The sequence below is a fragment of the Hippocampus comes genome, unplaced genomic scaffold, assembly GCF_001891065.2.
Source record: "Hippocampus comes isolate QL1 unplaced genomic scaffold, H_comes_QL1_v1.1 scaffold174, whole genome shotgun sequence".
NCBI classification, from domain to species: Eukaryota; Metazoa; Chordata; class Actinopteri; order Syngnathiformes; family Syngnathidae; genus Hippocampus; species Hippocampus comes.
Window position 1 is genome coordinate 1963335 of NW_017805983.1, and position 26181 is coordinate 1989515.

At 42.5% G+C, this 26181-nt stretch overlaps 3 protein-coding genes and 1 long non-coding RNA gene across 8 annotated transcripts in view; 3 read left to right on the forward strand and 1 right to left on the reverse strand.

The window, feature by feature from the left end:
- agap1 (ArfGAP with GTPase domain, ankyrin repeat and PH domain 1) overlaps window positions 1-2299 on the forward strand; it is a 71447-nt gene extending 69148 nt beyond the window's left edge. For all 5 annotated transcript variants that reach the window (XM_019891155.1, XM_019891153.1, XM_019891154.1 and 2 more), the window contains one exon: window positions 356-2299. In XM_019891155.1, coding sequence (XP_019746714.1) covers window positions 356-565 — 210 coding nt within the window. In that variant the 3' untranslated portion in view covers window positions 566-2299. The remainder of the gene's footprint in view (window positions 1-355) is intronic.
- A 5174-nt stretch (window positions 2300-7473) lies between these two features.
- gbx2 (gastrulation brain homeobox 2) lies at window positions 7474-9612 on the reverse strand. Its single transcript, XM_019890643.1, has 2 exons — window positions 8756-9612; window positions 7474-8261 (listed from the first exon to the last, which is right to left on the reverse strand). The coding sequence occupies exons 1-2, from the start codon at window positions 9171-9173 to the stop codon at window positions 7732-7734; spliced, it is 948 nt and encodes a 315-aa protein (XP_019746202.1). The 5' UTR covers window positions 9174-9612; the 3' UTR covers window positions 7474-7731.
- An 8550-nt stretch (window positions 9613-18162) lies between these two features.
- Window positions 18163-19624, forward strand: LOC109528295 (uncharacterized). The gene is made up of 2 exons (XR_002170670.1): window positions 18163-18666; window positions 19544-19624. It is a non-coding gene; the product is annotated as an uncharacterized LOC109528295 (long non-coding RNA).
- A 2437-nt stretch (window positions 19625-22061) lies between these two features.
- Window positions 22062-26181, forward strand: part of LOC109528229 (vesicle transport protein SFT2B-like) — a 4936-nt gene continuing 816 nt past the window's right edge. The window contains exons 1-6 of the mRNA XM_019890590.1: window positions 22062-22304; window positions 23772-23861; window positions 24400-24485; window positions 24562-24643; window positions 24786-24821; window positions 25890-25948. Of these exons, the coding sequence (XP_019746149.1) occupies window positions 22233-22304; window positions 23772-23861; window positions 24400-24485; window positions 24562-24643; window positions 24786-24821; window positions 25890-25948 (425 nt within the window). The 5' untranslated portion in view covers window positions 22062-22232. The remainder of the gene's footprint in view (window positions 22305-23771; window positions 23862-24399; window positions 24486-24561; window positions 24644-24785; window positions 24822-25889; window positions 25949-26181) is intronic.

Sequence of the window (26181 nt, forward strand, 5' to 3'; positions counted from 1 at the left end):
TCCACCTTTTGCACAACCTAAGTCCTTATTCAGAAATACTAACTATATTATTAGCATGATTATATTCTTATTATGAAAACCTGTTAGACAAAAAAAAAAATTGAGTAGATTCGGAATCAACACCAAAACATAATGTAGAAAAGTTGACTTGCATCTCTGATCAAAAAAATGTAACAATTTATTGAGCAGTATAATTTAAAAGTGTGCTTCCCCCCCCCCCAAAAAAAATGGTTTGCTACGATTCAACATTTTAACTTTCTCCCATGACATTTTGACGCTGGTCACATTTTGAATATATTGTTCTTTGGACCATCTTGTTTTAGGTGCTAACTTTTTTTGTGTTGCCTCTCCACAGTACGGTGTGGATCTGATGGCGAGGGACGCCCACGGCAACAGCGCCCTGGCGTACGCCCGGCAGGCCAACAGCCAGGAGTGCGTGGACACGCTGGCCCAGTACGGCTGCCCGGACGAACGCTACCCGCTCATGGCCACGCCCAACCTATCGCGCCGCAACGCCAACCGCAACAACAGCTGCAGCAGCACCGGCAGCAGCGCCTTCATTTGAGGCCTCCTTGGGAGAAGAGTTGACCTTTTATTGGGAACCGCTCACTACCTGCTGTGACTCCGCCCACCTCACATTCCAGACTGGTTGAACTGGGCGACGAGCGTGGGGAGTACCCAAAGCATGCTGGGTACTGCACCGGGTCACTTTCACCTCAGACTTTTGATGGCTGATGTCATCCTTATCTTCACACACTACAGGCCAGTTTGCTCTCAGGCAGCCAGCGTCACTTTCCCCGCCCAAGCATATCGTCTCCCGGCCGACGCAGTACATCGAGTCCCATGTCGCCCGCATAGCGTTGTGGCCCCACCCCAGTTTTTTTTTTTTTTTAACTTCTGTGAACTAATTTACCCGTGTTAAATGTGACAAATATGTGAACGATCTAAGGGGGTGACATTGGCATGTTCTGAATTTTTTCTGTTTGGACTGCTTGACAGGGAATTTTGGATCGGGCTCAGGGAAGCGTGTAAGTGGTGGTCTCTCACACACATCTCCATGATGAAGATGAGCTCAAAGCGCCCTCCCAACACGACCGCTTCGCCATCTTGAAGGTAGAAGTGGGGGGACTTTGGTAACGTGACTTGACTCCAGTTAGACTTCAGTTGGCAATTTTAGGACGGATGAAGGACTCCACTCAACTTTGACTTGGTATTCACGAGACTGAACTTGTTTCATTTGAAAAGCTACATTGTCAGTTTAATGTGCCATTTGTTTGATTTTTTGAAAAGGAAACTATATTATGATGCGAAGGGCATGCCAAGATTGTTACGTTTGGATTGAGGATGATGATTTGGAATGTGTTAGCACATCGAATTAGTACAGATACTGAGTACAAAGTAGCAAATGTACGAATTTATGTTGTCACTGAACCAGATTGCAAGACTTGACTTATGACTTGCTTCACCCAATTAATAGTGACTTGATTGGAATTCCTCATGACGTCCCCCCACCTCACCTTAAAGGTACAGAGTTTGTGTCCAAATAGCTCCAGATTTAGCAGAAATTTCCATGCGTCAAAGGGAAGGAAATGCTAACTACTTTCGTGTCATTTTGAAGCTCGCCCCCAATGAAAACAACTTTTCACAAAGGCTGAGTGTTTCTTCACACGGTCCCTTTAACACTCACAGTGAGTTTGCGTGCTCCTGCGGGAGTCCAATTGTTTGTCTCATTCCTGGTGGAGCAAAAAGGGAATTTAACTTCTTTAGGTGTTTTTACACCAGGATGTTGTATTGTAAGCTCCTGCTGTCCTTTCATCTTCAAGCTGGGAAGGGCTTTTTCTTGTGTGTAAATAATTTAAAATAACGTTCTGGTCCTCCTTGAGATGCGCTGACAACCGCTAGACTGAAGGTGGCGCTCATTTATCCACGACTTCAACTTTAACCTCCAACCTGGAGACTATTTATTTATTTACTCGCCTCTACTTTGGCTTCATATTGTCAAGTCTGACATTAGAAATGCCAACACTAGATGGCAAGGCTGCATTAGTGGATGATTGAGGGCTACAAAGTATGTTTAATGACCAAAACAGTCATGCATATCTCAATGATGTGACTGAATATGCTGTTAGTTAGCTGTGTTTCCTCACCCTGTGACTGCTGAGTAATGGAGGGAACCTTCTGTCAGTTTGCCAATTCCCCTCAACGTTTGTGTAGATCTTGAGCCGGGCACACACATACCAGTTTTGAATGTCTTTGATCCATGAATGGGCCAAAAGTTTTCCTGCGTCAAAAAAAAAAATCATCCCATTCACATTTTGACATCATGAGAGTGAGATGACCCCGAACAAGTTATCAACTGTACCTCGCCATCAAACTGGAAGTTAGCACCGAGGTTAGTGTCATCAGCAGGTTGCAAAGGAGAGACAAGAGGAATCACAGACAATGGCCCGATTACCTGTGTGTGTGTGTGTGTGTGTGTGTGTGTACACACACACACACATATCTATATACACACATCTATATAGATGTGTGTATATAGATATGTGTGTGTGTGTGTGTGTGTGTGTGTGTACCCCGCTCTAAAGTCACTTAGACACTCCTTGATCTTTGCCTTTGTTTTAACACACCTGCCTTCATTCAATCTGTGATCGTGTAAACCTCACCCCTCACGATGATGTCCCCTAAAAATAACTTTTATTTTGTGTGAGATATATATATATATATATATATATATATATATACACACACACACACACACACACACACACACACATATCTATATACACACATCTATATAGATGTATACATATATACATCTCTCTCTCTCTCATGCTATTTTATTTATGACAAAAAAAATGCACTAAATTCACTTCGCATTAGCTCGTAGCCTTGAAGCTATTTGCGATGCTTTTACTTTAATTTTAGACAAGGTTAATGGCTACCGGTTGGCTTGAAGTTTCCTCCATTTTGTCTGTGTGCTTTGCTGAACTTGCTTCTACTATGCCAGCACAAGTGAAAAAACAAAAAAGCTTGTGTGGATTAGTTTTCACATGGGCCAACATGAGAAGTGCAGCTAATTCTCAGATAAAAACCGGCAACACTAACCGTGATGTCATCGTTATCTCGTTTTGCTCCTCTCACGTGTGCATTTTGTATAGCTTGCCTGCCAACTCGTTCTAAGTCCATCCATGTTTTTAGCATTCTGATTTCTCGTTCAGACACATTATTGATGTTCTTGTGGTTCTAATAATTATTGTTTAGTTGGATGTACAGTTAGATAACACAGAAACTTCTACTGTCATGTGTCTCTTTTCAATAAAGACCAGAATGATGTTCACTGACTGGTTGAAAATGCACCTGCAACATCTACTTAATTTCACAAGAATCCAAGGACTGAGCTGGACTGCCTGGCAACTCCACTTCACCCAACAACAATCAAAAAGGATACTTAAATAATGATTCAAATTGAGCTAAATTATTATTCATATTGCAGCAGTAAAGTAAATGTTTCAAACGAACAATTCTTTGGGATTAAATGAAAATATTTGTAACTTTCAAGAAGGCTGGTACTCGGCAGCTATTTATTCATATACCACCATTGAGTCGTGTGAAACTTGCGGCCCGGGGTCCAAATCTGGTCTGCCATTTTTTGGTTTTGGCCCACTAAAGCAAAAACTGCATTTGTATAATTATTCTTGCTAACATCTGTCCCAAACTTCCAAATTGTTTCATGCACCCTCCACCCAAAAAAAAAAATTCTTTATATGGATGGACAAGTGCCGATACCAGGTATCGGTATTGAGCTGATACCAACCTTATTTATAGGAATAAGGCACTCATGGGGACTGCCAATACCAGCCACAATACGTAAGGCAAAGAAAATCTGTCATCGAGTCAGGGGTGCCCAAGTCCGGTCCTCAAGAACCCCTGTCCAGCCTGTTTAATATGTTTACCTCCTCCAACACATCAGATTCAAATGATCAGGATCATTATCAGGCTTCTGCATAGCTTGTTGATGAGCTGATCATTAAAATTTGGTGTGTTGGACGAGAAAAAACTTGTAAAACAGGCTGGATAGGGACTCTCAATGATGGCACTTGGACACCACTGAAGTAAATCCTCCTCAATCCGTAGTTGGCGCTGTCCTGCACATCGGTGAATCTTCATATGCGTCAAAAATAGGTTTAATCACAATGTATCGTTGTTTAAAATGAAATGTTAAACATCAAAAGTACTGCCAATATCACCAGTATCCTTTATCGATGAGCACATAGAGTGAATACTCATATTGGTCTGCCAAAAAAAGTGGTGTTAAACATCCCAAGTTATAAGGATGATCGCCATCCATTCATTTTCTGATCCGCTTATCCTCATAAGGGTCGCGGTGCGTGCTGGAGCCCATCCCAGCTGTCTTCGGGCAGTAAGTGGGGTACACCCTGAACTCGTTGCCAGCCAAATAAGGATGATAGCACTCTGTAATATTTTACTGTAGAAAATAAGTGCGGTCATAACTTGATTGAACCAAATGTAAATAAATAAAGAGGGGTTACATCTTGAGTAATTTATATTGCTGTTACTCCTAGTTTAAGTGCTTTGGCAACCTGGGGGCAATTTATTAATTCCATCCATTTCCCGAACAGGTTATCCTCACTCGGGTCGCGGGTGTGCTGTAGCCTATTTCAGCTGTCGTTGATAGGTTAACCGATGGCAGGGCACACATAGATGATCAACTCACAGTCACATATACCATGTTTGTTTTTCGAAAGTGGGAGGAAACCGGAGTACCTTGAGAAAAGCCACGCAGGCACGGGGAGAACAGGACATGCATACTCTTGACAAGAAGGTTGGATCCGGATCCAACCCATCACCTCTGCACTGTGACGCGGATGTGCTAATCAGTCAACTGCCGCACCAGTATGAAACAGACATACATCTATACTTGGACATGGTCCTCAGCCGCTGCAGTCATAATTGGTCGGTTTATTTCGAAGAGGATAAGGGAAATGGGCCTGCAGTGAGTATTGTTAAATGATCTACATTGTCCACTCTTTGTGTTTAATTCTTCGTAGCCGCGACACTTGTGGTATTGGTTAGCCCGCAGTGCTACCAAACAATGCGGACCGGTATTGTGTGTTAGCATTAAGCTAAGCGCCGGACCTTGTTGTTGTAAGCAAAGGCCTTGTGGTGTGTGTATGTGTGTGTGTGGTTGTTTAAGATATAAAACAAGTTTTTAAATACACTTCTACTGATGCTGACGGATGATAAGTTATAAGTGAGAAATGTGATTGACTGGCGCTGCATTCAGGATGCTCTGCACCGGTCCTCTGCAGGTGTTCATGTGACGAATTTACAGAAAGTGAGTTATTTCACTTCACTACAGCTCACAGTTTGATATACACTTCTAAAACATCGCTCAACAACAACAATGACAACAACATTGCTCAAATTAAATTACCTGTCATTAATACTGATTAATAATACGCATCCGTGTGAAGTCACTGATCGTGTCAATGAGTTCTCTCAATAAGAATAAATGATAACAAAAGCGGATGATGTGCAACACTGTATTTCTATAAATCTCTGCAAGTGTTTATATTTTCAAATGTTCACTGTAAAAAAACATTGTATTTTGGCGGGGGCTAAAACTGCCAATGAAGTTGGAACAACTGGAAAATATAAGTTAATGACATTTCTGGCAATCGTGTTAGCACAGTAAAAGCAAGTTGTTTGCCTCAAAACAATTTGCTGAGTTGTTTTTACTTATATCTTATGTTGGGGCGACAATACGAGGGACAATTAGGTCTGTAAACTCATATTTATTTGTTGTGAAATACGGAAAAGCTATTTTTTGCATTAGCAAAAATTAAAATATTTTGTTGAATTGCTCAACTGAAAATTTTATCGAAGTTTGTAGCCTTGAAATTTTGACATCACCCAACTCTTTCTTTCTCCTTTTTTAGCAGTGTACAGCAGTTCTAGGAATTCACAATGTCCCGTCACCTGGGAGCTGTTTTTAGAATAGACCAAAGTGTACTATGTTGGTGACCTCATGCATAAACATTTAGACGGGATGAGTGCATCCTTTTGAGTTCATTTAGCATTTTTTCAGCCGACTGTGACGTGTCCCTCAAGCAAAATTCAATATGACGTCACGTTCACAAAAATCCTCAACATGTGACACCATCAAGAAATGTGTTCATGTGGGAGATCACCAACATTATTCTAATTATAAGTAAAATAAGATGGTGAAGGAATTCGATTGACTTAATTTTTTCTTTTTTAAAAACGTTTGTAGTTACGCTTGAGATTTTGTTATTTCATTCAAAAATCGGAAAATAGTGGCGAAAGTAACAGCGTCTTCTCTTGAGTGAAGACTACAATCAATCATTGACCAATATTGACACTACCGGTAACCAAAAATCCTCAATTATTTCAGTACGTTAATGAGTTCTTTTCATCGTAAAAAAAAATAATAATAAGACGTTCGACCTCAAACGGCGTGCGTGCGTGCGTGGGTACGAGGAGTTGATGTCAGTGAGAAAAACTTCAACTTTCCTGTTCTTCTAATTTTGATAATCATTTTTCATATGACTTGAATGTATTCCGAGTTTTCGGTTTCATTTTATTTTGGTGTTTCCGTTCGAGCTCCTATTATGACATTTTATTATAATTACAGTTAGAGATGTATCACGTGTATGTTGCACATACAGCACATTTGACAATAAAGTTGTACTTGACTTGAATTGATTTGACGTGACCCAGACAGTACCCCGTCGCTTCCTTCAAGCTTTACAAGCTTCTTTGTTTATTGTTACTATTGAAGTAAATCGTTCGTTGTCTCGATGTGTCAGCACTTTATAATATTGAAATTCGTTTGTTAATTGAAGGTATTTAGTTTTATTTAGGTTGTCGATGTAATTATAATTACTGAACTAAAATATAAAGACGTCAATTTATAATTCTAGAAATAGGCCTACACCTAAACTTTTATTTTTCAAACTGTATTTTTGTGGAAAACGACTGAATATGTTTTCACATTCCCGCTGCTGGAGGGAAAGACGCAATAAGCCATCCTCCTTCGTAAATTAGTAGAGTGTTTTACATTAACTAGTAAATGTAAGTGAAGTTTATTTAATTCCTTGTCGGAGTGGTGAAATGGTCAAATCATTTTTTGCCTCGACGTTTGGGGCCTTAGGTACCCTGGTTTTCGCTATTAAATGTTGACTTTCATTTCTAAAGGATCGACTTTGGAGTCCAAGGAAATGGATGCGGTTTAAAAAATAAACTCCCACGTAATAAAGAAAAAAAGAAGAGACTTGTTCTTTTTAATTGTTTTTGTTTTAATTGACACGTAATCACTGGAAGTCACTGAGCACACTTGAATTTAAATAAACTAGCAGCGTCTTTGTTGGGGGGGGGAGAAAACTCGTACAAAAAAATCACTTCCGTCCTCGGTACGTTTAGGTTACTGTATTGTCTCGTTATCATGGACATCATCGTCATCCTTTTCCCGTTCAAACTTTGTCCCTTAAATGAGGACATAATCGTCCTTTGTCTTTTTGTCTTCAATGAATTAATTTAGATCCTATTGCACTTGTTTAAAAATGCCGTTACATTTCTTGACTTTCCAGCTTTGGCCTGATTTTTTTTTTTTTTTTTTAAGAGAGCGAATTAAACAAGTGCCAAGTGCGCTGAAGAGAGGCCAGTTCTCGGCAGTGGTTCTCGAGGGTTCTAGGGTCGGCTCTGCTCCAGCTGTTGGTGCTGACTTCTTATTGCGAAGCGGCTCACGTGCACCGGGATGGGAACCACAATCTTGGGGTTCCGCGACGGTTCCCCGGACTTGTTGTTGACGTTGCCGGCTTTGACCCGTTTCCACTTGGCGCGCCGGTTCTGGAACCAGATCTTGACCTGCACCTCGCTCAGCTTGAGCGCATGCGCGATCTGGGACCGCTCGGTGAGCGACAGGTACTTTTTGCAGTGGAACTCTTTCTCCAGCTCCAGGAGCTGCTCGCTGGTGAACGCGGTCCGCCGCCTCCGGTTCTTACCCCCGCCGCCGCCGCCACCGCCTCCTCCGCCTCCCGGGGGGCCCGAGCCGGAGCCGGCCGAAGCGTGAAGGTGCAGGCCGTCATCCAGCCCGGCCGCCGCGGAGCTCATCATGTTGTCGTCCGAGCTGTAGTCCGCGTCGCTGTCCATCGAGAAAATCTCGTCTCTGCGCGCGCAGTCATCCTCTTTGGACTCGTCTGGACTCACGTGTCCTCGCGCTGACACCAAGATTAATGTGCACATTTCAAGAATGACGTTAATATTCAGCCACCCGTATTTTTATACACTCGTCTAAATGCTGGGTCAATAATATGAATGCTAATACTGCTACCCTACTTGTGTCAAATTGACTCAAAATACCAAAGAACACAAAGGTGGGTCAATTTGACCCAACGTTCTGGCTTATTTTGAGTGCAGTTTTAAGGGTGTTCCCAAGCTGAATGACTGAACACCCTGCAATAACAATAATAACCATACATCCATTATTCGAACCGCTGAAGAATAATAATGATGATGGTAATGATAAGAATAATAATAATAATAACAACAGAAAGCGGTTCCGATAATGGATAATAATAATAATAATACAGCATACTTTCTGAAAAGAATTTGGCCTCAATTAGTTAAACTAAAATCGAAACAACTATTTCATCATTTCTCGTCCAATTTCGAGTTTTAGAAATAAAAATCCCATTGCAGTCCAAAGTCGTACCTGCGGCTGTTTGCACAGACGTTTCCGCGTCTTCTTTCGCTGACACTGGCGCCAAACTCTTGGTGTCCTCAGCGTGCTTCCGGCCAGCGTCCTGGTGATGCTGGCCGGGCGAGAATCCTCCAGGAAGCGAGGCCATGAGCGTGGAGGTGAGAGCGAGGCTGGAGCAAAAACCGCCTTGCAACGCCGGGAGATGCGGTGGGTGTCCGGCCGGCTGCAGGGAAGCGGGTGGCGGCGGCGGAGGCGGCGGCGGTTGCAGCATCACCGAGCGGTAGGGCATGAACATGGGGTAGCCCGTGTACACGAAGTGTCCTGGACTGGGCTGCGGAGGCCCACCGATGAGAGAGTCGATGCTGAAGGCGGAGCTGCTTCCGAGTGGCCGCTGCATCACCACGAACGGCGGACTGGACGTCGCACTCATAGGAACGACGACGCCGGTGGCCGGACGACGAGCACTGTGCGCGGCCGGCGGCGAAGGGGCCACGGAGCCCAGCGGGCTTCAGGGGAGCCCGGGACGCTTCGTTGCGAGCCCGTAAGGCTTCAGGGGAGCCGGATGCACACGCATTCCATCCGAGCAGCCGTCAACTTTTACCGAGGTCCCTCACACCAAGCAGCTCCGCTCTCCTCCACACCCGCCAGTGCGTCCGTGGACGTTTTGCCATTTCAATTTGCGCTCCCTGCTGTTTCATTGCTCTGGTTGATGTCACGCCCCTCGCCGCACAACGCCGGCCAACGATTGGTCCGGTGTTAAGACGTCACACTGCCTTCGGCGTGGTGGATGAGTGACATTTGACACGGATATCTTTTTCTTTGATGGAACTACTTTTTTATTGTTGTTCTGTCTGTCTTTTCATGCTGTCGTTGGTACTCTTTACTGCCGTATCTAGCATTTTGTTTCAAAGAATTTGTAAGTCATGCAAACCTGATTGAGGAATAAATGTGGATCAGGAATGGGTAACTTAAATGCTGGAGGGGGCTACAATTTTTTTATCATGTGTTAGTGTAGACCACACACTTCCTAACGAGATATATGACAACATCATATTTTAAATATGGACAAAATACCCACACACACAAAAAAAAGAGGTGTTCTTAATATATTAAATTTTCGTAATACATTTTTCAATCTTAACCCAACAACAAAGGGCTTGAAGCAAACAACATAACCATATAATGTGATTATAATTATTTTAATTCCCCCAGTGCAAACGGCCGTCTTTAACAAAAATGACCAATCAAAGATGGCACAAAACTGCTAAACAGCAAGCCAAAATTGAGTGCAGGAACCCATTTTGGACATCTTTTTTTTTCTAGCAAAAATGGACGCATTCACTATTTTTGAGGAACTAACGTTATTGTGCATATCATTTTAAATATTCAACAAATTAATAGGCCTACTGACATAATATGGCAGTGTAAGTGCAACTAAGCCTTGTCGACCAACTAGTGGTGAATGGGGATATTACAATTGAAACTGCAGTCGACACCTGCTTACTCGCAGTTCGGCACCCACGGATTCGCATATTCTCAGATTTATAACATATTGTACTCTTCCATCTTTTTTCTAGGATTCTCCTGTTTCTAATATAAATGTATATTGAGTGTTGATAAGCATTTTTGAAGACTTTCGGAGGATTTAAAAAGAAAAAAAAATATTAAAGGGCCAATCACCCATCTGTGATGATAATCTTTGTCATAACAAAAAAAAGGGCGGGGGGGTGGGGGGGGGGACATTTGCGGTCACGCATGCGTGTCAGCGTCAGTTCAAGTTGGAAAATTTCACAGCGGATGTATCCTCTTGACTGATTACTGATTTTATTATTATTGATTAAGAAGTTTCACTGAGATCCTTTCTTTATAATCTACAGGTATCCATACTGCTTATATCTTATATTTTATATTGCATTCTGTACTGCGTACAGTTAATTTTTTTAGATTCATTTTGTGCATGCAAATACTTCATGTTTTTCGACTTTCTTCCCTGCAAAAGTTTGCTGCTGTAAATTGCGAATTTCTCTACTGTGAGACAAAGGTTTCTTTGTCTTATTTTATCCTTATTCTATTATATTTATTAGGCCATTTGCATTTTATTGAGCACCAGACCCCGCCCTTGCTGTATTGCATGCCTTTTAAAAAATATATATCATTGTTTATTCTTTTTGATGAATTATGGCCCAGAGAGCTAGTGGTTAGCACTTCTGCCTCATAGTACTGAAGTTGAGGGTTCAAATCCAGGCTCTAGCCTTCCCGTGTGGAGTTGGCATGTTCTGCCTCTCCTCCAACTTCCTCTCACGTTGCAAAAACATGCTTCTCAGGTTATTTGAAGACTCCAAATGGTCTGTAATGTGAGTGGGAATGTTTGTTGTGGCCTGTGATTGGCTTGCAACTATACCCAGGGTGTGCTCCAGCGTACAACCACTGGTACACAAGTGCATCACTCCCCACGTACACTTCAGCTGTATTTAACTTCTTAGTATGTTTTTGGTACATGGGAGTAATACGGTGAAGTAGTCCAGCAAACATGTCACCTTCACCCAGGATTGCCAAATTGAAAATTCCCCGTTTTAAACACACGACAACATAACTATAGATTGAAGTGTCAGTCAGCCTCAGATGATCGCCAAGGCATCATTATCATATGTAGACGAATGACCTCCGACCCCAAGTAGATCTCCCGGTGGATGCCCTCCCTCTCCCCTGATGGGCTGAGTCAAGGGCACGCTTGAACGCCCCCACCCCCTAAGGGTCACCGAGACACCATGTCATTAAAGGCGTCCTGATGTGTGGTGACATTAAATAGCAGTATTTTTCAATTAGCGCTGACAAATTCAATCAAAGTCGCATAGATTAGCGGGAACGAGCCGCGGCTCATTTACAGGCAATTTTAATTGCGCTGCCATTACACGAGTAGAGCACGGCCTAGCTCTTATTATCAATCATGCAGAGCATCAATAGTAAAAGGTTGGAAAGGGAGGGGAGGGGAACGGTCCTGTGAGTGTCGGCGTGCGCGCATGGCAAGCGCACACGCCACTGCTCAGCCACACTCCACACAGCAGCTAATAAATAGTCACTTTTGTACTTATAAATTATCCAGTTTAATTAACAACAGGGATTATGATTGGACGATGATTTAATTAAACCTTTCCTGCATGCAAGGAGGGTGCTGCCGTCATCCATTACGGACAGAAAAGGGGGAAGGAGGGGGGGTTTGGCAGAGAGGCGCTGAAAAGAGCGGCTTAATGCTTATCTTGTGGCATCACTGCCTAAATTACAGTGGTGCCTTCACTTTAATTTCCATAACACAAAACATTTGTATCGCAAATCATCAAACACTGTGGTTGGCTGGCAACCGGTTCAGGGTGTCCCCCGCCTACTGCCCAAAGACGGCTGAGATAGGCTCCAGCACCCCCCGCGACCCTTGTGAGAATAAGCGGATCGGAAAATGGATGGATGAAATCATCAAACACCATCGAACTGAATGGAAATGCTATTACTCCGTCACAGCCTCCAGAATACAACACACATTTTTAATGTTTTAATTCAATGAACATTGTACTGCTCCTACTGGTATGCATGCCTTGGCCACAAGGGGGCAGGATTATTTTCATATATATATATTTATTTGAAGACGACAGTTGCAACAAAGTTAATATTAGTAATATTTCGCAGAGGATAAAGAATATATGCTTGTGAGTCTTGTTATATTGTCAGCGTTTATAACTACAGCAACATTTAGTTACCCCATCTATGGCATTTCCCAATACAGTGGTGCCTTGAGTTTATACAAGCTGTTGATCTGACACCTTTTTGCTTTGAATAGTGAGCGGAATTTGAGATACAAGTGCTACATGGGATATAATAAGCTGAGTAAGGGCTTGTATTTCAAAACCTTTTAAATTTGGTCACTTTTAAGTTAAGGCACCTCTGGAATGGCTGACTTTCCCCAGTACCCTTCCACCCCCCACCTCTTCTGGCGTTTAAATCTCCAGCTAAATGGCATCTTTGCTCATATTACTGCATGTAAAGTGGCGAGGACGTGGCGTAAATCCATTAGCTAGCTCAGCCAGCTGATAGGAACAGATGCACGAAGGGTCGGGTGGATGTGGGAGGAGTATGCATGGGGGGGGCGTCTTCGCCCTGAGCGCTGGTGCCACTCGGCGACATTCAGTGAAGGCGTAGCAGCGTGGCAGTATCAAACCATTTCATCAGCTTCCAAATGCCAGAGTGCATTTATTCATATGCACGCCTCCTGAATGCCGCCACGCAGCGAGAAGACGCTTCAGGCTTTAAAATATAGTGAGTCAAAAGTGTACATTTACTGTGGACGAGGAGTCTGAATACAAACATGCTAGCCTGCTTACAAATTGCCCCCTGGAATCTCTGTTATTATTTGTTATACTCACTCACCGGTCATCAGGCCGACTTTGATTGATGTTAGTAAAGGCCCAATTGTTAGATGTATGTAAATGATGATCCTGACGGATTATTCTGGAGCAGGGGTGTGTTAAAAGTGATTATTCCTTCCTGATCTGCTCACCGAAATTGTTACCTGTTCAGTATTTACATTTGGAAATTGTTACAATATGTGGATATTCAACATCCACACATAACATAAACAAAATGTCCATGTCATTTGACAATAAGGCAGAGCCACTGAGAAAACAGGGGGAAAGCCTTGAGTGATGACTTTAGCCTTCTTCTATAGCGCTGTCTGAAATAGCACACTGTCTCTACTAGCAGGCTAGCAATTATGTTTTTCAAAATTACAAAGTACTGAAACACAACCCAAGTAAACATTTTATACAGACCTTTGAGAAAACGTACTCAGCAAACCCAAAGATGGAAGTTTAATTTCCAGTCTCTCCCTTTTAGAAGAGGGTACTACGTTTTGCTCGGTTCTCTGTACAGCTCTATACGTTTACGACATCCGCTTGATTTAACCTCCTCCCTCACAGGTGATGTGAATGAAAAATAAAACAAATCGAAACCTTTTGGAGTATATCTGGTTTTAGTTCATATTAGTGGTGGTCTTGTCACTGAGGGTCCCCTTACTAGCGCTTGCTGGCTGGTAAGGTCACTAGGGGCCCCCAAGAGATGACTAATATTGGTCCAAATCAACAACCAAATGTGTTTTGTTTTGTTTTGTTTTTTTCTTGAGGGCAGCCTCCATTCTATTGTGCTGTGCTGAGCCTCAGGTTTCTTGGTTCAGTGTGTGTGTGTGTGTGTGTGTGTGTGTGTGTGGGCAGGTCTTGATTTTTGTGGGTTCTTTTGGAGTGGGGTGGCTTGGCTTGTTTTTAACTCATGTGAATTTACATGAGTTGCATATCTTGTAAGAAAAGTGCTAAACAAATGAGGATTGATTGAGTGATTGACTGACTGACTGACTCTTGCCTGCGGCAACCAGTGTTTCTAGAAATGCCATTGTGGCTGAGGTATGGTTACATGTAGTATATGTAAATGTGTGTGTGGTAATACCAGTAACAACAAGCATGACAAAAATGTTTACAGTCAAATGGGGCGTCTGTCACATTTTAAAGTGACTCAAAGGTGTTAAAATTATGATTTCATCATCAGGCAGGCTTGAAAGCAACAATAACAATATGTTTGTGGTCGCTCAGTAATGTGAATCGAAGGTAGCCGAGCGACAGGAGGTGCATCTGCAGCTTGAAATCAGGTGTCAGTGCCCCCTGCTGCTCAATCTTGGGCCACATGCTAATTGCTGTGGGAACGCTGTCTCTAAATCAGTGTTTCCCATTCATTTATTGAGTCAAGGCACATGTTTCACATTGGTAAAATCTCACACACACCACCAAACAAAAATGTCATGAAATGAATATGATATGGTCTCAATGTACAGTCAAATGTACTGATTACTTAGTTGAATATAAAGCTATTATGTTGTTGTATGATTGGCAACAGGTGAAGATACAGCTTAATAGGAACTTCTGCCGTCGAGCAGAAGATAATTGAATATTTCTGCCTGGCACAGGAAGATGAACAAAGACGCATTACTTCTTGCCGATAACTTTGTGGTTAGCAAGGGGGTGGGATAGGTGGTTTCGGTTTATGACATCCATCACCGTGCATCAACTTTCTAAAAGCAGCAAGCAGCTGTGCATTGGCCCGAATGACTGTAATTACACTCACAACACAGGCGTCCCCCCCTCTTTAGGCCAAAGCATGTCAAGGCGCTCTGCTCCACCTTTGACCACTGGCAGGTAAGTACACACTAGCGCCCATGTTAAACCCAAAGAATTAGAGACATCCATATCAAAGACAGACACCAGTTGAAGTGTCCAGACGCTCAAGCAGCGACTTTGAGACAAGTTAATTAGATCTCAACTTGTCTCAAATGCTCGTTATCCAATTATCACCCATGGCCTCCAGTGAGAGGACGTGAGGAGCCGGTTGCTAAAATTGGGTTAGCGCCGCCTCGTCCTGCTGGCTTCCGCTGGTGTGAGCGCCCGATGAATAGTTGCCTTGTTTCACTGTCCTCTTTTCTCTGAAGGAACGTCTGAGAGCATGTTGAGCTGCAGGTGATGTTCGACCGTGTGACCGTTTGTGTTAACAACGTTGCTTGCACTCGGGTATCCAGAGGAAACGTCAACGGGCATGTTGACCCCTGGGCCCTTGCTCGGGCCTTTGATGGAACAGCAAGCACTGGTAAGAAGCGAACACAGGCGTCCCCTTGCTGCGTCTGACATCATTAGCCGGGAAAGAGACGATAGCACCGCCGCTAATGAGCCCTGGTAGCATTATTAGCGACATGCTTGGCACTCAGCCTTCCGCTCATTGCTAATGGAGTGAACAAGTCGGAGAAGGAGCCCGTTAAGGTGGGGTGTGGATTCCTGATCACCGGGTGAAATCTTCTGAACGGCATCGTCATTTAGGACAGCTTGGCTCACTTGCCATTTTGTCTTCCTGTTTGCTTATGGCTGGATTTACCCTGCAGGTCCAAGGCCAGGCCATTTTCTCCCCATTAATCCCTATTTGTGTGGGATAGGGACCAAACCCAGCAGCGAATGTCTAAAAAGCATCAGTAATTGACACCCCTCTAAAATTGTTCATTATTGCTTATAGAAATAGTTTAAGTACACTACAAACTATGGTCTACATCATTTTTAGAGACTCTGTAAAGCAGAGATGCCCAACCTTTTCTGATCGAAATTCTACTTTTCAAGCCTCCCGCAATCGACATGAACAGAAAAATTAAGTAGACACAAGAGTTTGTGAAGAGGAAATCACTGTCTACCTTTGGAGAGACCGGACGCGGAGGCTTGGGATGCAATTTTGCAGCGTGTTAAATGCATGAACATCACTATTGTAAGTCATGTGTACCGTTTAAAAATGATTCTCCAGGTGCTCCAGATTCCCATTCTTTGCCAGTTCCATCGGTGAATTGTACATGAAACAAAAATTGAATTAGAATAATTATAATAATAATTAAAAAAGATATACAGCAACAGCTCTGATCGCAAGCTGCAATTGCACACTGCTGACTAATAATTTCCGGTGATGCAGATCATGCGCCACCATACATTCAAGGTGACCGGCTTTTTAATTAATTCTTTAAATACTTTTTTTGTGAAAGTTAAACTGAAAGGTTACTTAAGGTGAAGCGTGCGCTACATCATTTTTTTCTATTTCCCCTTATCTCCCTCGCAATCAACTTGTTACCAGTCCATGGGCTACCGGTTGATTGTGATCGACGTATTGGGCACCCCGGCTGCAGAGAATTCACTGATTTATTTCGAGTTAAAACGGGAGAGGCTCAGTGATGCACTTCGGTCGCAGCATGAGTCACCTCTCCCTTACTAAATAAGAACTTCAGCGGCTACGTTCTTATCAGCGATTATCCAGTATAATAGTGATATGAAGTGAGCCAGGTAGCTATGCCTATACCACAAAAAATACATCTTCCCTTCAGATACTCCATTGGCATGGCCGCTTTAGAGCGCCTCGTTGTCAGCCGTGAGTGTGCACATCTCGTGCAGAGAAAAGTCAAAGAGCACAGGGGGGAGGGATGAAAAAAAAAAAGTCCAAGTTGACAGCTAATGTGTGGCCCAGCGCTTTGGGCTGACGTGGTTACTTAAGTGCCTTGTTCACAGTTGCAAATGCATGGATGGCAGAAGAGTGAGATAATTAAACAAATAAGCAAACAAAAACAAAACAACAACGTGACAATAATGTGGGAGACAGGTGAAAAATGTAATGGCCTGTTTTCTGGGTTTGGTCATGTGATGTTTGCAACCTTAGCCCATAGGCCTGGGTGTCCAAACTTTTTCTTCTAAGAGCAACATCCAGAAACAAAAATCAAAGAATGCAAAGGCCACTTTGACAGTATTCACCTTGTATTTGTTTATATGCCAAAAACAATCCAAGCAAAATACTGTAGCTAGGTGCTGATGCGAAAAAGTGGAGTTTTTTTTCAGATTTTTGGAGGACCACTCGAACATATCAGCTCCTGCAATGAGCAGCAGCAGAATATCTTCAAGTTCACATTCAGAATCAAAACAAGAGCAGAGAGATTACCTTAACTTGGAGCAGAAAGTGGAGCAAATAATCGCGGTTCATGCTATTCACTACTGTAACTGAATTATCTTTTCTCATTAGGGCACCATGAAAAGAAATTTTGTTACTAATATAGAGATGGGTACTTGGCAGAAAACAAGGAAGTGACAGATTACCACCCCGTGTAGAAAATAAGTTGTAAAATTTTGTCCAAAGACATGGGCTCTATCAATCGGGAACTTTTGCATATGCCATAGGCTGCAAAAATTTGCATGGTGGGCCACAAATGGCCCCCATGCCATGGTTTGGACATTAGTCGACAGCAGGTGGCAGGAGATGGCAAAATGGCCGCCCCATGAAATGGATAAAAATGGGTGGATTTTTCTGCTTAATTTAATTTTACACAAACGCAATGTTAATCAGAATACAGTTTGTTGTAGAGGGCGCATAGAACATATTAATACCCTTTAAGCCGGCGTGACATCTATTCAAATTTTGTCAGTTGAGAATAAAAACAAAAACAAACGGAATTGTGTCTCTTGAAGCGTGCAGTGTAAATCCATCCTACACGTATCAGACGTCATTTAAATGTAGCATCTTTACGCTCTGTCAAAGATGCAATCAAATGTCCCAAGTACTTGGCCTGATAAGAATCCTTCCCATTGCGGGGGAATGCTGGGAGATGAAATGGGAAGAGCAATTTGGGTGTGTTTGATTTGTTCATGAATGTCACCTGTCCGTGATTGGTGACAGGAGGTGGAGTCATGTAATGGCCACGGCTGGCAAGGTCAGTGAGGTGATTGGTCGCATGATCAGAGTAGGGAGTGGGCAGGCTGGGTCGAGGTCACCGCTGATGACTGCTGTGATTCACTCACCCACACACGAACACACACATGTACACACACTCACCACACGGTACAACAACACTGGAAAGAAAGCTCACGTTTAATTGATTGTTGTTGACGTGAGCTCCCCCTCTAATGACAGTACAGTACAGTCAAAAATTGTGTCACCGCTGCTTACTGCGTGCTGCTAGTTCACGTGATTTTTGTCACGTGAGAGGCTCAGCTCAGTCTGGAGGAGAGCTGTGTCTTCTGGTAGAAAACAGGTTGAAGGTCGTTCAAGGCAGCTGTTGGGTCAGCTGGTGGCTAATCACAGAGAGTGACAGCCAGGAGGCTCCCACATCTTCAGGGCTCCTCTGGAACCCGATTCACCTAGCGACCTTCCCCTTTCCCACTTTTCTAGAAAACAGTGAGGAACATTTTTGAGTGTGGATTTTTTTTGGTGTTTTTTTTTTTTTTTTTTTTGCCTTGAACAAGTGTCATCAACAGCTTAACGTCAACATACATGGGCTCACAGACTTGAACACGGTGTGAACGCCTTGGGGAAAGTCTTGACTTCAGGTTGTTATTGGAGATGACCTCATTGAATGTCGCTATAGTTGGTTGTGTTGTTTAACATCTAATATTTGCAATATTTAAGCGTAGGAGTAAGTCACATAAGTCTCAAGTCTTTAAGTGTATTGTCTCAAATCTTCAAGGTTGAAGCAATACTATGGAAGTCTTTCTGTCCCCGATTTCGGTTCAGTGTCAGTTTGAGAAGCTTGATGGCTGTCGCACTGCTTCAATGCCCAGTACAATTGACGCTATCCATGGCAAGTTTCTCGAGACAAGATCTGTTCTTGGCAAACCACACAGTTGGGGCTTGCTACTCCACTGATGGAAACACCAAAATCCAAGAGCAGGACATCGTACAAAGCCAAGGAAAGTCTATCAGTGGCGGCGTGGGTGGAATCAGAATCATCAAAATCTTGATTTAGCGTATGCTTCAGAAACAGATAAAGTTTCACCCAAATGGGCTTAATGTTGCTCAGAGGCTTCACCTGAAAGATTATGATGCTCAACGACATTCTCTTTTTACAGATTTTTATCAAAAGCATTATCCTTGAATTGAAAGCCATTGTAATGATTTTCAGAGTTCCCTACATATAATTTGTTTATTAGGTGGCCTGTGTACTCTGCATCAGAGCATATGTGTTGCCAGCTTGGTGCAACATTACACAAAAAAGAAAAAAAAAATCTTTAAAAACAGAACACATGGCATACTATCTTGCAAATACAGATTTCAAAAGTCGAAAGACTTTCAAGTCATGTACAGTAGCCGAGTCCAAATCAAATTTCATTAAAGTCTTTAGCCAAGCAAGTCCTGATTGGAGTCAAGTCACGTGATGGGTATCCTTCTACTACTTCTGCCAGTATTTCCCAGCACTGTGCTTTCTAGGACATGAGGAGGCACCAAAGTTGGAGCAGGACCACCCTCACCCTGCGCCAGTGTGCAAGCGATATTTATGGCTCAGCATCCGAAAACAGGTGAGCCATGATTGATAGTTACCTGAGCAACTGTGATGTCATTTTCGGTTAACAGAAGTGGCAAAATGGCCGCAACCTGAGATGACTAAAAATGAGTGGATTTTGCCGCTTAAGTCATATTCCACAAACACAATATTCATCTGAATGCTGTGTTGAGGCAAGTGGAAGCGCATAGAAGATATTGCAGATAAATGATTTGCATTGAGGAAACAGTGGCAGTATGGTGGCGTGGCGATGATATATTCGTGGCTGAGGTCAGGTTCCTTCAGTGATCACTGAGAGATTCACGTCAATTGTGGCTGATCAATAAGGCCAGGTGTGCAAGGTGCACACAGGAAGTTATAGTCCAAATATGTAACAAATTTGTTTAGCTTCTGGTCTGAAAACAAACTCGACCTAACAACACAATGTCAGACGTCTCACTGAGGAGATGTTTGGCCTCAGGGATCCACAAACATGAATAGAATGTACACGTGCATGTATACACACACAGACACAAAGCAGCACTAATTACACGTCTCCAGGGAGCACAACTGGAGTGAACACTGCAGCGTCTTCTTGCTTAAGGGTCTTTTTAAGGCGAGGAGGGCAGCGATGTGGACAATCGCTGAATAATTCGATTTAGAGCAGAAAAAGGTGAGTTTGTGTCAGTTGGTTGAGCCCACCTGGTCCGAGACACAAGGGAGACCATCATCTTGTTTCACCTTCCAGAAGCAGTGTCAAAGAACGTCATGTCAAACGTGGGAAACGTAAAGCTTCAAAATCAGGTCGGAATAGTTTTGACCATGTGACCTGAAGGAACCCTCCCCCCGACCTCCCACTCACATCTTGTTGTTTGGGTATGTTTGAGAAGTGGGTCAATGTCTCATGGAAGCATAAGCTAATTAGCCACTTGGGCGGGGGACACATTAGCTGTCTTTGTACATGTGCGTGTGTTCATTTAAACAGTTCATTGATGTACATTCTGCCATCTAGTGGAACCGCATTTAATTGTTCTGTCTGTCACTATACATCGCGAACACAGATAGACAAACAAGCATGTGGAGTCAAACATTTTTGCAGGTGGAAAATTGGCAATTGCATTGATTGACCAGTAGTGAACCTGAACGCAATAAACAATTACATTGGAACAGAATGGGCCGGTTCCCTTACCGGCAGTCTTGACATCAAAATACTCCGGCCAAACAAACATAACCATATTGTCACTACCAAATAACAATAATAGTTCAAAGACATCCATCAATTTTCTGGAGTGATTTTCATGTGCAGGATCACTGGTGAATCGGAGGCTATCGCAGCTGACTTCAGTTGAAAGGATGACTACACCTTGGATTTATCACCTGTCAATCTCAGAACACTTAGAGATGAGTTAGCTAAGTGTACCACTGCACCATCAATGGCCGCTTCAATTACATTCGATGGCAATTTATGAGACATCCATCCATCCACTGAGACCACAGCAACGTTTTGTGAGCAGTGTACAGTATGTGCAAGTCATAAGAAAGTCTCACTCTTTAAAAAGTGGGCTCCCCGTTAAATTTCGAGCAAGTCGTATAAAGTCGCTACTTGGGTTAAGCAAGTTGTCACTCATGTCATACAATCCGACTGAGTCTCAGCATACTGTATATTCGCACCTTAGCCACTTTGTACAGCATACTGGTGAACTCTTGGGTTTGTGCACGCAGTTGCACACAACCCGAAAAATAACCATCAATAAATAAATAAAACTACAGTAATTGTGCGCTGTATTGAAAATTCCTATTTTCAAATGTAAATATGCTTGACCTGTCCAGTCACGTAGTTCAAGTCTAATTCAAGTGACACCTACTGAATACAAATTTGGAGTCTTTCATCGCTTTTAGCCAATCAAGTCCTAAAAATTGGAAACTTCAGTCGGACAGGACAGGAGTCAAGTCATGTGACTGTAGTCCCCCAGTCAGTGGAGTTGCTGTTGGAAATGTGACATGACCCGTGTGAGCGTTTCTTGACAGACTTTTGGACCAGTTGCAATTTTCTAATGCATTTGTTTGGTTATCGCCTAAGTACAGTCAGTTTTATTAAACTTTTTAGTACAATACATTGCATTTAATCTTTGCGCTGTTTCTTCTTAAACTATTTATGTGCCTTATCTTTAGAGTGCAATATTGTTTAACTGAATCGTTGAATACAATTATTACTATATTATTATTATGAGTAGTAGTAGTAGTATTTGCGATATTTAAACACGGTGTTAATGTACAAAATGTGCTACTTCTAAACCTTAAGTTGTTTTTTTAGGTGGTACTTGGAAAGCTACAAAGTTTGAGAACAATTTGTATAGTGGAGAATAGAATAGAGTAGAGTTTGGGCGCCTCTCAGCAACAATTCCTTGTCCTACGGCGCCTTCTGCTGTCTAAATACATGTACTATAAAGTAGAGGAGGAAACAGTGACGTTGGTGGTCATTGGCGGTAGTGCAGGCGGAAGCTGGCCACCTGTTGGGGTCATCGAGGTATATACGTCGTCTCACCTCATCTCGTCAACTTGACCATCGAAGTCCACCAGTTCCTGGAAAGTTTCCAGTCACGGCGTTGCTTTTGTCGCTAGCAAGAGCGCAAGTACATGGATAAACTAAAGAAGGTGCTGAGCGGTGAAGATGAGGATAATAACACGGACGAGAGCGGAATACTGGAGGTGATGTCAAGCAGCGCAGCTCTTTTTAGCTTTGTTGTTAGCCTCCAAAGGCTAATCACAGTTCAGCTGTCAAAATAATGACTTGACGCTTCACCTTTTACATACGTAACAGATGTTATTTTGGAAGAATTTAGTTTGTTCGTTTGGAGTTTTCATTGCAACCATGCATCATACATTAGTTTAATGTTCAACTCGTCCAAACATTTCATCGATTCTCTGGAAGTGTGAACGAGACATTACAATAATAAATTAGAGTAAACAAAAATTGGACAAGTGCCGTTACTTTTGAAAAACATGACTTAAGTACTGTTATTACCTGAAAAAGTTCTCAGTCAAAAATACTACTCAAGAATTGAGTAACTTTTTCAGTAAAGTATGATTACTTATTTTTGAAACCGGTTCACCAACCTGTGCATGAACGTCAAATAGACCAAAAGGAATTAGGAATGTGCAATTTAAGATTTTGCCCAACAATATCATTATAACAAAAACTAATTGAGGCAAATTCAGATGCTAGAAATTGTCTTAAATTAACTTACTTGGTTTACATAAATTTAGAATTAGAAAGTACAATAAGATCATCAAGCAGAGATCAGATTACATAAAAGACGACTGTGGTTTTTTTTCAAGCTTTAAGTGGAAGTCTTGTCGGCTGAAATGTGCCACTGTTTAGGGACACGTAGATGATAGCACATGACATGGCTCAGTGGTAGACAACCGCTGACTATTCAATTCACAGGGGGTCATCGGTTTACGATGGAGTTACACCCAACCCTAACACAGTTGCATAGTCCTAATTACAATAAATATGTGCATGAAAAACCTCTCCATAATATGCCAGAAATATGAAAGAATCCATTGTTAAACAACACTTAGTGTGTGGTCTTTTGCACGATGACAAAGTATTCTTGCATTGCGGCAAAAATGTGCTTCATTGTGCAATGGAGCCTTGGAATGTCATAATTACAGCAAGTGCAATATTTGCATGAAAAACTGTTGCAGGCCAAATACACAAAACGATCAAAAGAAAACCATTAAGTACAGTCGTAAATGGGCATACCGCCTGGTTTTGTCGCATGACCGCGCTGCTGGTTAAATGAAAATATCGGGATTATTGAAAAACGACGACCCCGTGTACACGGCTTATCTTTCTCAGGGAAGTTGGAGCCTATCCCTCCTGACAAAGGGTGAGAACCATGCTGCACCCTGTACTCATCACTCATCAAACACAGGACGAGAGATATTCAAACATGCACCCCTGAGAGGGAATTTAGAATCTTCAAACAGTGAATTAACCTAACATGTTTTTCTCGTTTTGAGTTAACGGTGAGAACCACTCGGCCACTGCAGTAGTAATTAGTTTTGAAATACTGAAACGGCAGTATGATGCAAATGAGTTTCTGTAATTAATTCTTTGGACCAACCTGCGTGTGTTTAGTCAAAATTATGATGATGTAATCTCTCCAGAGAGCCAGTCAGGCATCGACGTTGGCCTGGGGGACAAGGATGAAAGGCTTCCTACTGTGTTTCATTTTGGGGATTCTGTGCTCCATTCTGGTGAGTGGATGTGGCTGTGATGTTTTGTAGGCAGCTTCTTGTGTGGGGCTGTCCAAACTTTTTCTTCCAAGGGCCACATACACAACAAAGGAAAGAGGGCTACTTTGATAGTCTTCATTTATATTTTACATAACTCGCTAGAATTCATCAGTGTAAGAAAAGAGATGCAAATCAATGATCCATTCTTATAGAACGTGTGTGTGTGTGTGTGTGTGCGCGCGCGCGTGCGTGCGTGCGTGCGTGTGTGTGTGTTAGAAAAAATTCTAACAATAATAACGTCACACTGATAGCATGCAGCACCCAAAAGAAGTTCAATGAACATCCAAGCCGAGCTTCGGTGCTTCTTACCAGCTGATGCGTGATTGTTGGAAAACGAGGAAGTCTTCATTCATTACAGTACACGCGAGCCTCAAAAAAAAAAAAAAATTCGGATAATGATGCACAGAAAATAGTTTGGACACCCCTGTTGTGGGGAAATAATAATCCATCTTGTTCCCTTGCGTTGCTCCTTTCATGGTCTGTGCCTGTTTTATTTCAGGGCACATGTATGCTGTGGTTGCCTGGGTTTGGTCTCGCTGTGTTCGCTGTCATGTACAGTGTTGGAAACCTCTGCGCTTTATCCAGGTACACACTGTGTAATCAAACCACCTGCGCTTTCTTGATACAGCACGCAACGTGCCTGTCTCTAATGTGGTTTCAGCACCATGTTCCTGATAGGACCGTGCAGACAGTTAAAGAATATGTGTGCTAAAGAACGAGCGTTGGCCACGACCATCATGCTGGTGAGATGAGAATAATTGTGTGATTTCATGCTGTGATTATGATCAATTTTAGTGAAAATGGAATTACAGATTGATGATATGTATGTGGTTAGCTTGGTGATAACCTCTCTCTCTCTCTCTCTCTCTGTCTGTCTGTCTGCAGGTATGTCTGGTGCTGACGTTGTGTTCAGCTTTTTGGGTGAGAAATTCATGTCACTGTTTGACAGGCATGACATGTACGGTGAAACTCCTCTACAACGAAACCTACATGGGCGAAAATACCCCCTAGTGTGAAAAAAAAAATTCATGCATGAAAGCCATTCCCACTTTTCTTCTCGCCCTACGACGAAATGTCCCCCTGTTCCATTATACGCTTTGCTCTTGCCTCGCAACGAGATTCACTACAAGGAAAACAAGCCTTCCGCAAAAGTCTAATCCAACAGCGACCTCTACTGCTTCGTTCGGAAACGGCAACAGCAACCACTACACTGGTTTACACATGCGCAGTAGTCCAGGAGGTATTTGTTACTGTTAATTTCAGACGCAGCACGAACGTTGCATTGCTAAAATGGCTATGAAACGGACCTTTGCAGACCATGGCTCTTCACAAGTAGTTAAGAAAAGAAAAGCATTCACGCTTGAATACAGGATAAAAGTAATAAAAATGAAAGATGGAGGAAGCAAAGTAAAAGACATTATGCAAGAAATTGATGTAAGTGGAAGCTTTAATTTTTGTTATTATCCATTAATCTTTTTTAATGTACCTATTTTACACACACACACACAAAAAGAAAACTTAAGACAAGATGAAGCACATTATTCTTTCTGGATTAGGATGTGTAATTATAGTCTGGGGCTGGCTTCCGCCGACACAACAACCTAAATCTGCCTTTCTCCACAGAAGTTTGGTTGAGCTAGTTTGATGTTTTATTGATTTATATATTAGTTAGTTCAAAGTGTTTACAGCTGACAAGAACCATTCCTCGTCTTGAATAAAATGACGCGACCAAACAATGTCATAAATACTGGAGGTAATATTTTGCAGCATCGCGTGGTCTCTCCACCTCTTAAAATCATAATTGTGTCATTCATTGCATGATTCAAGCCATTAAATAACACTGCATTCATTAAAATAAAATAAAGGCCAGCGTAGAGCCCAAAGGTTTATTGAGAATATGCTGACTGATTATATATGGCCTGCGGTCCCCACGTTGGACACCCCTGATGTTGGCGTTGCATAAATGAACTGACCTCTGTCTCCCTCTAGTGGAATAACAACGGCCTTGCCTTGCTCTTCTGCGTCTTGCAGTTTGTGGCGTTCAGTTGGTAAGCTTTGGTGCACATGTGTAGTGGCATATTAGGGAAGGGGTGCGCCCGGGTTCATGTTTCTCAAAGTAAATGCACGGTTTCCAGTCAAGTTTAATTTTAATGACATTTGTAATAATATTCAGTAACAATAATAATAATAACAACAATGAGGGACCCAAGGATGCTTTACTCTGCAAATGCTCTACAATTTTTTACAGAATACATAGGCACGTAAAAGCCATGCCCGCCAT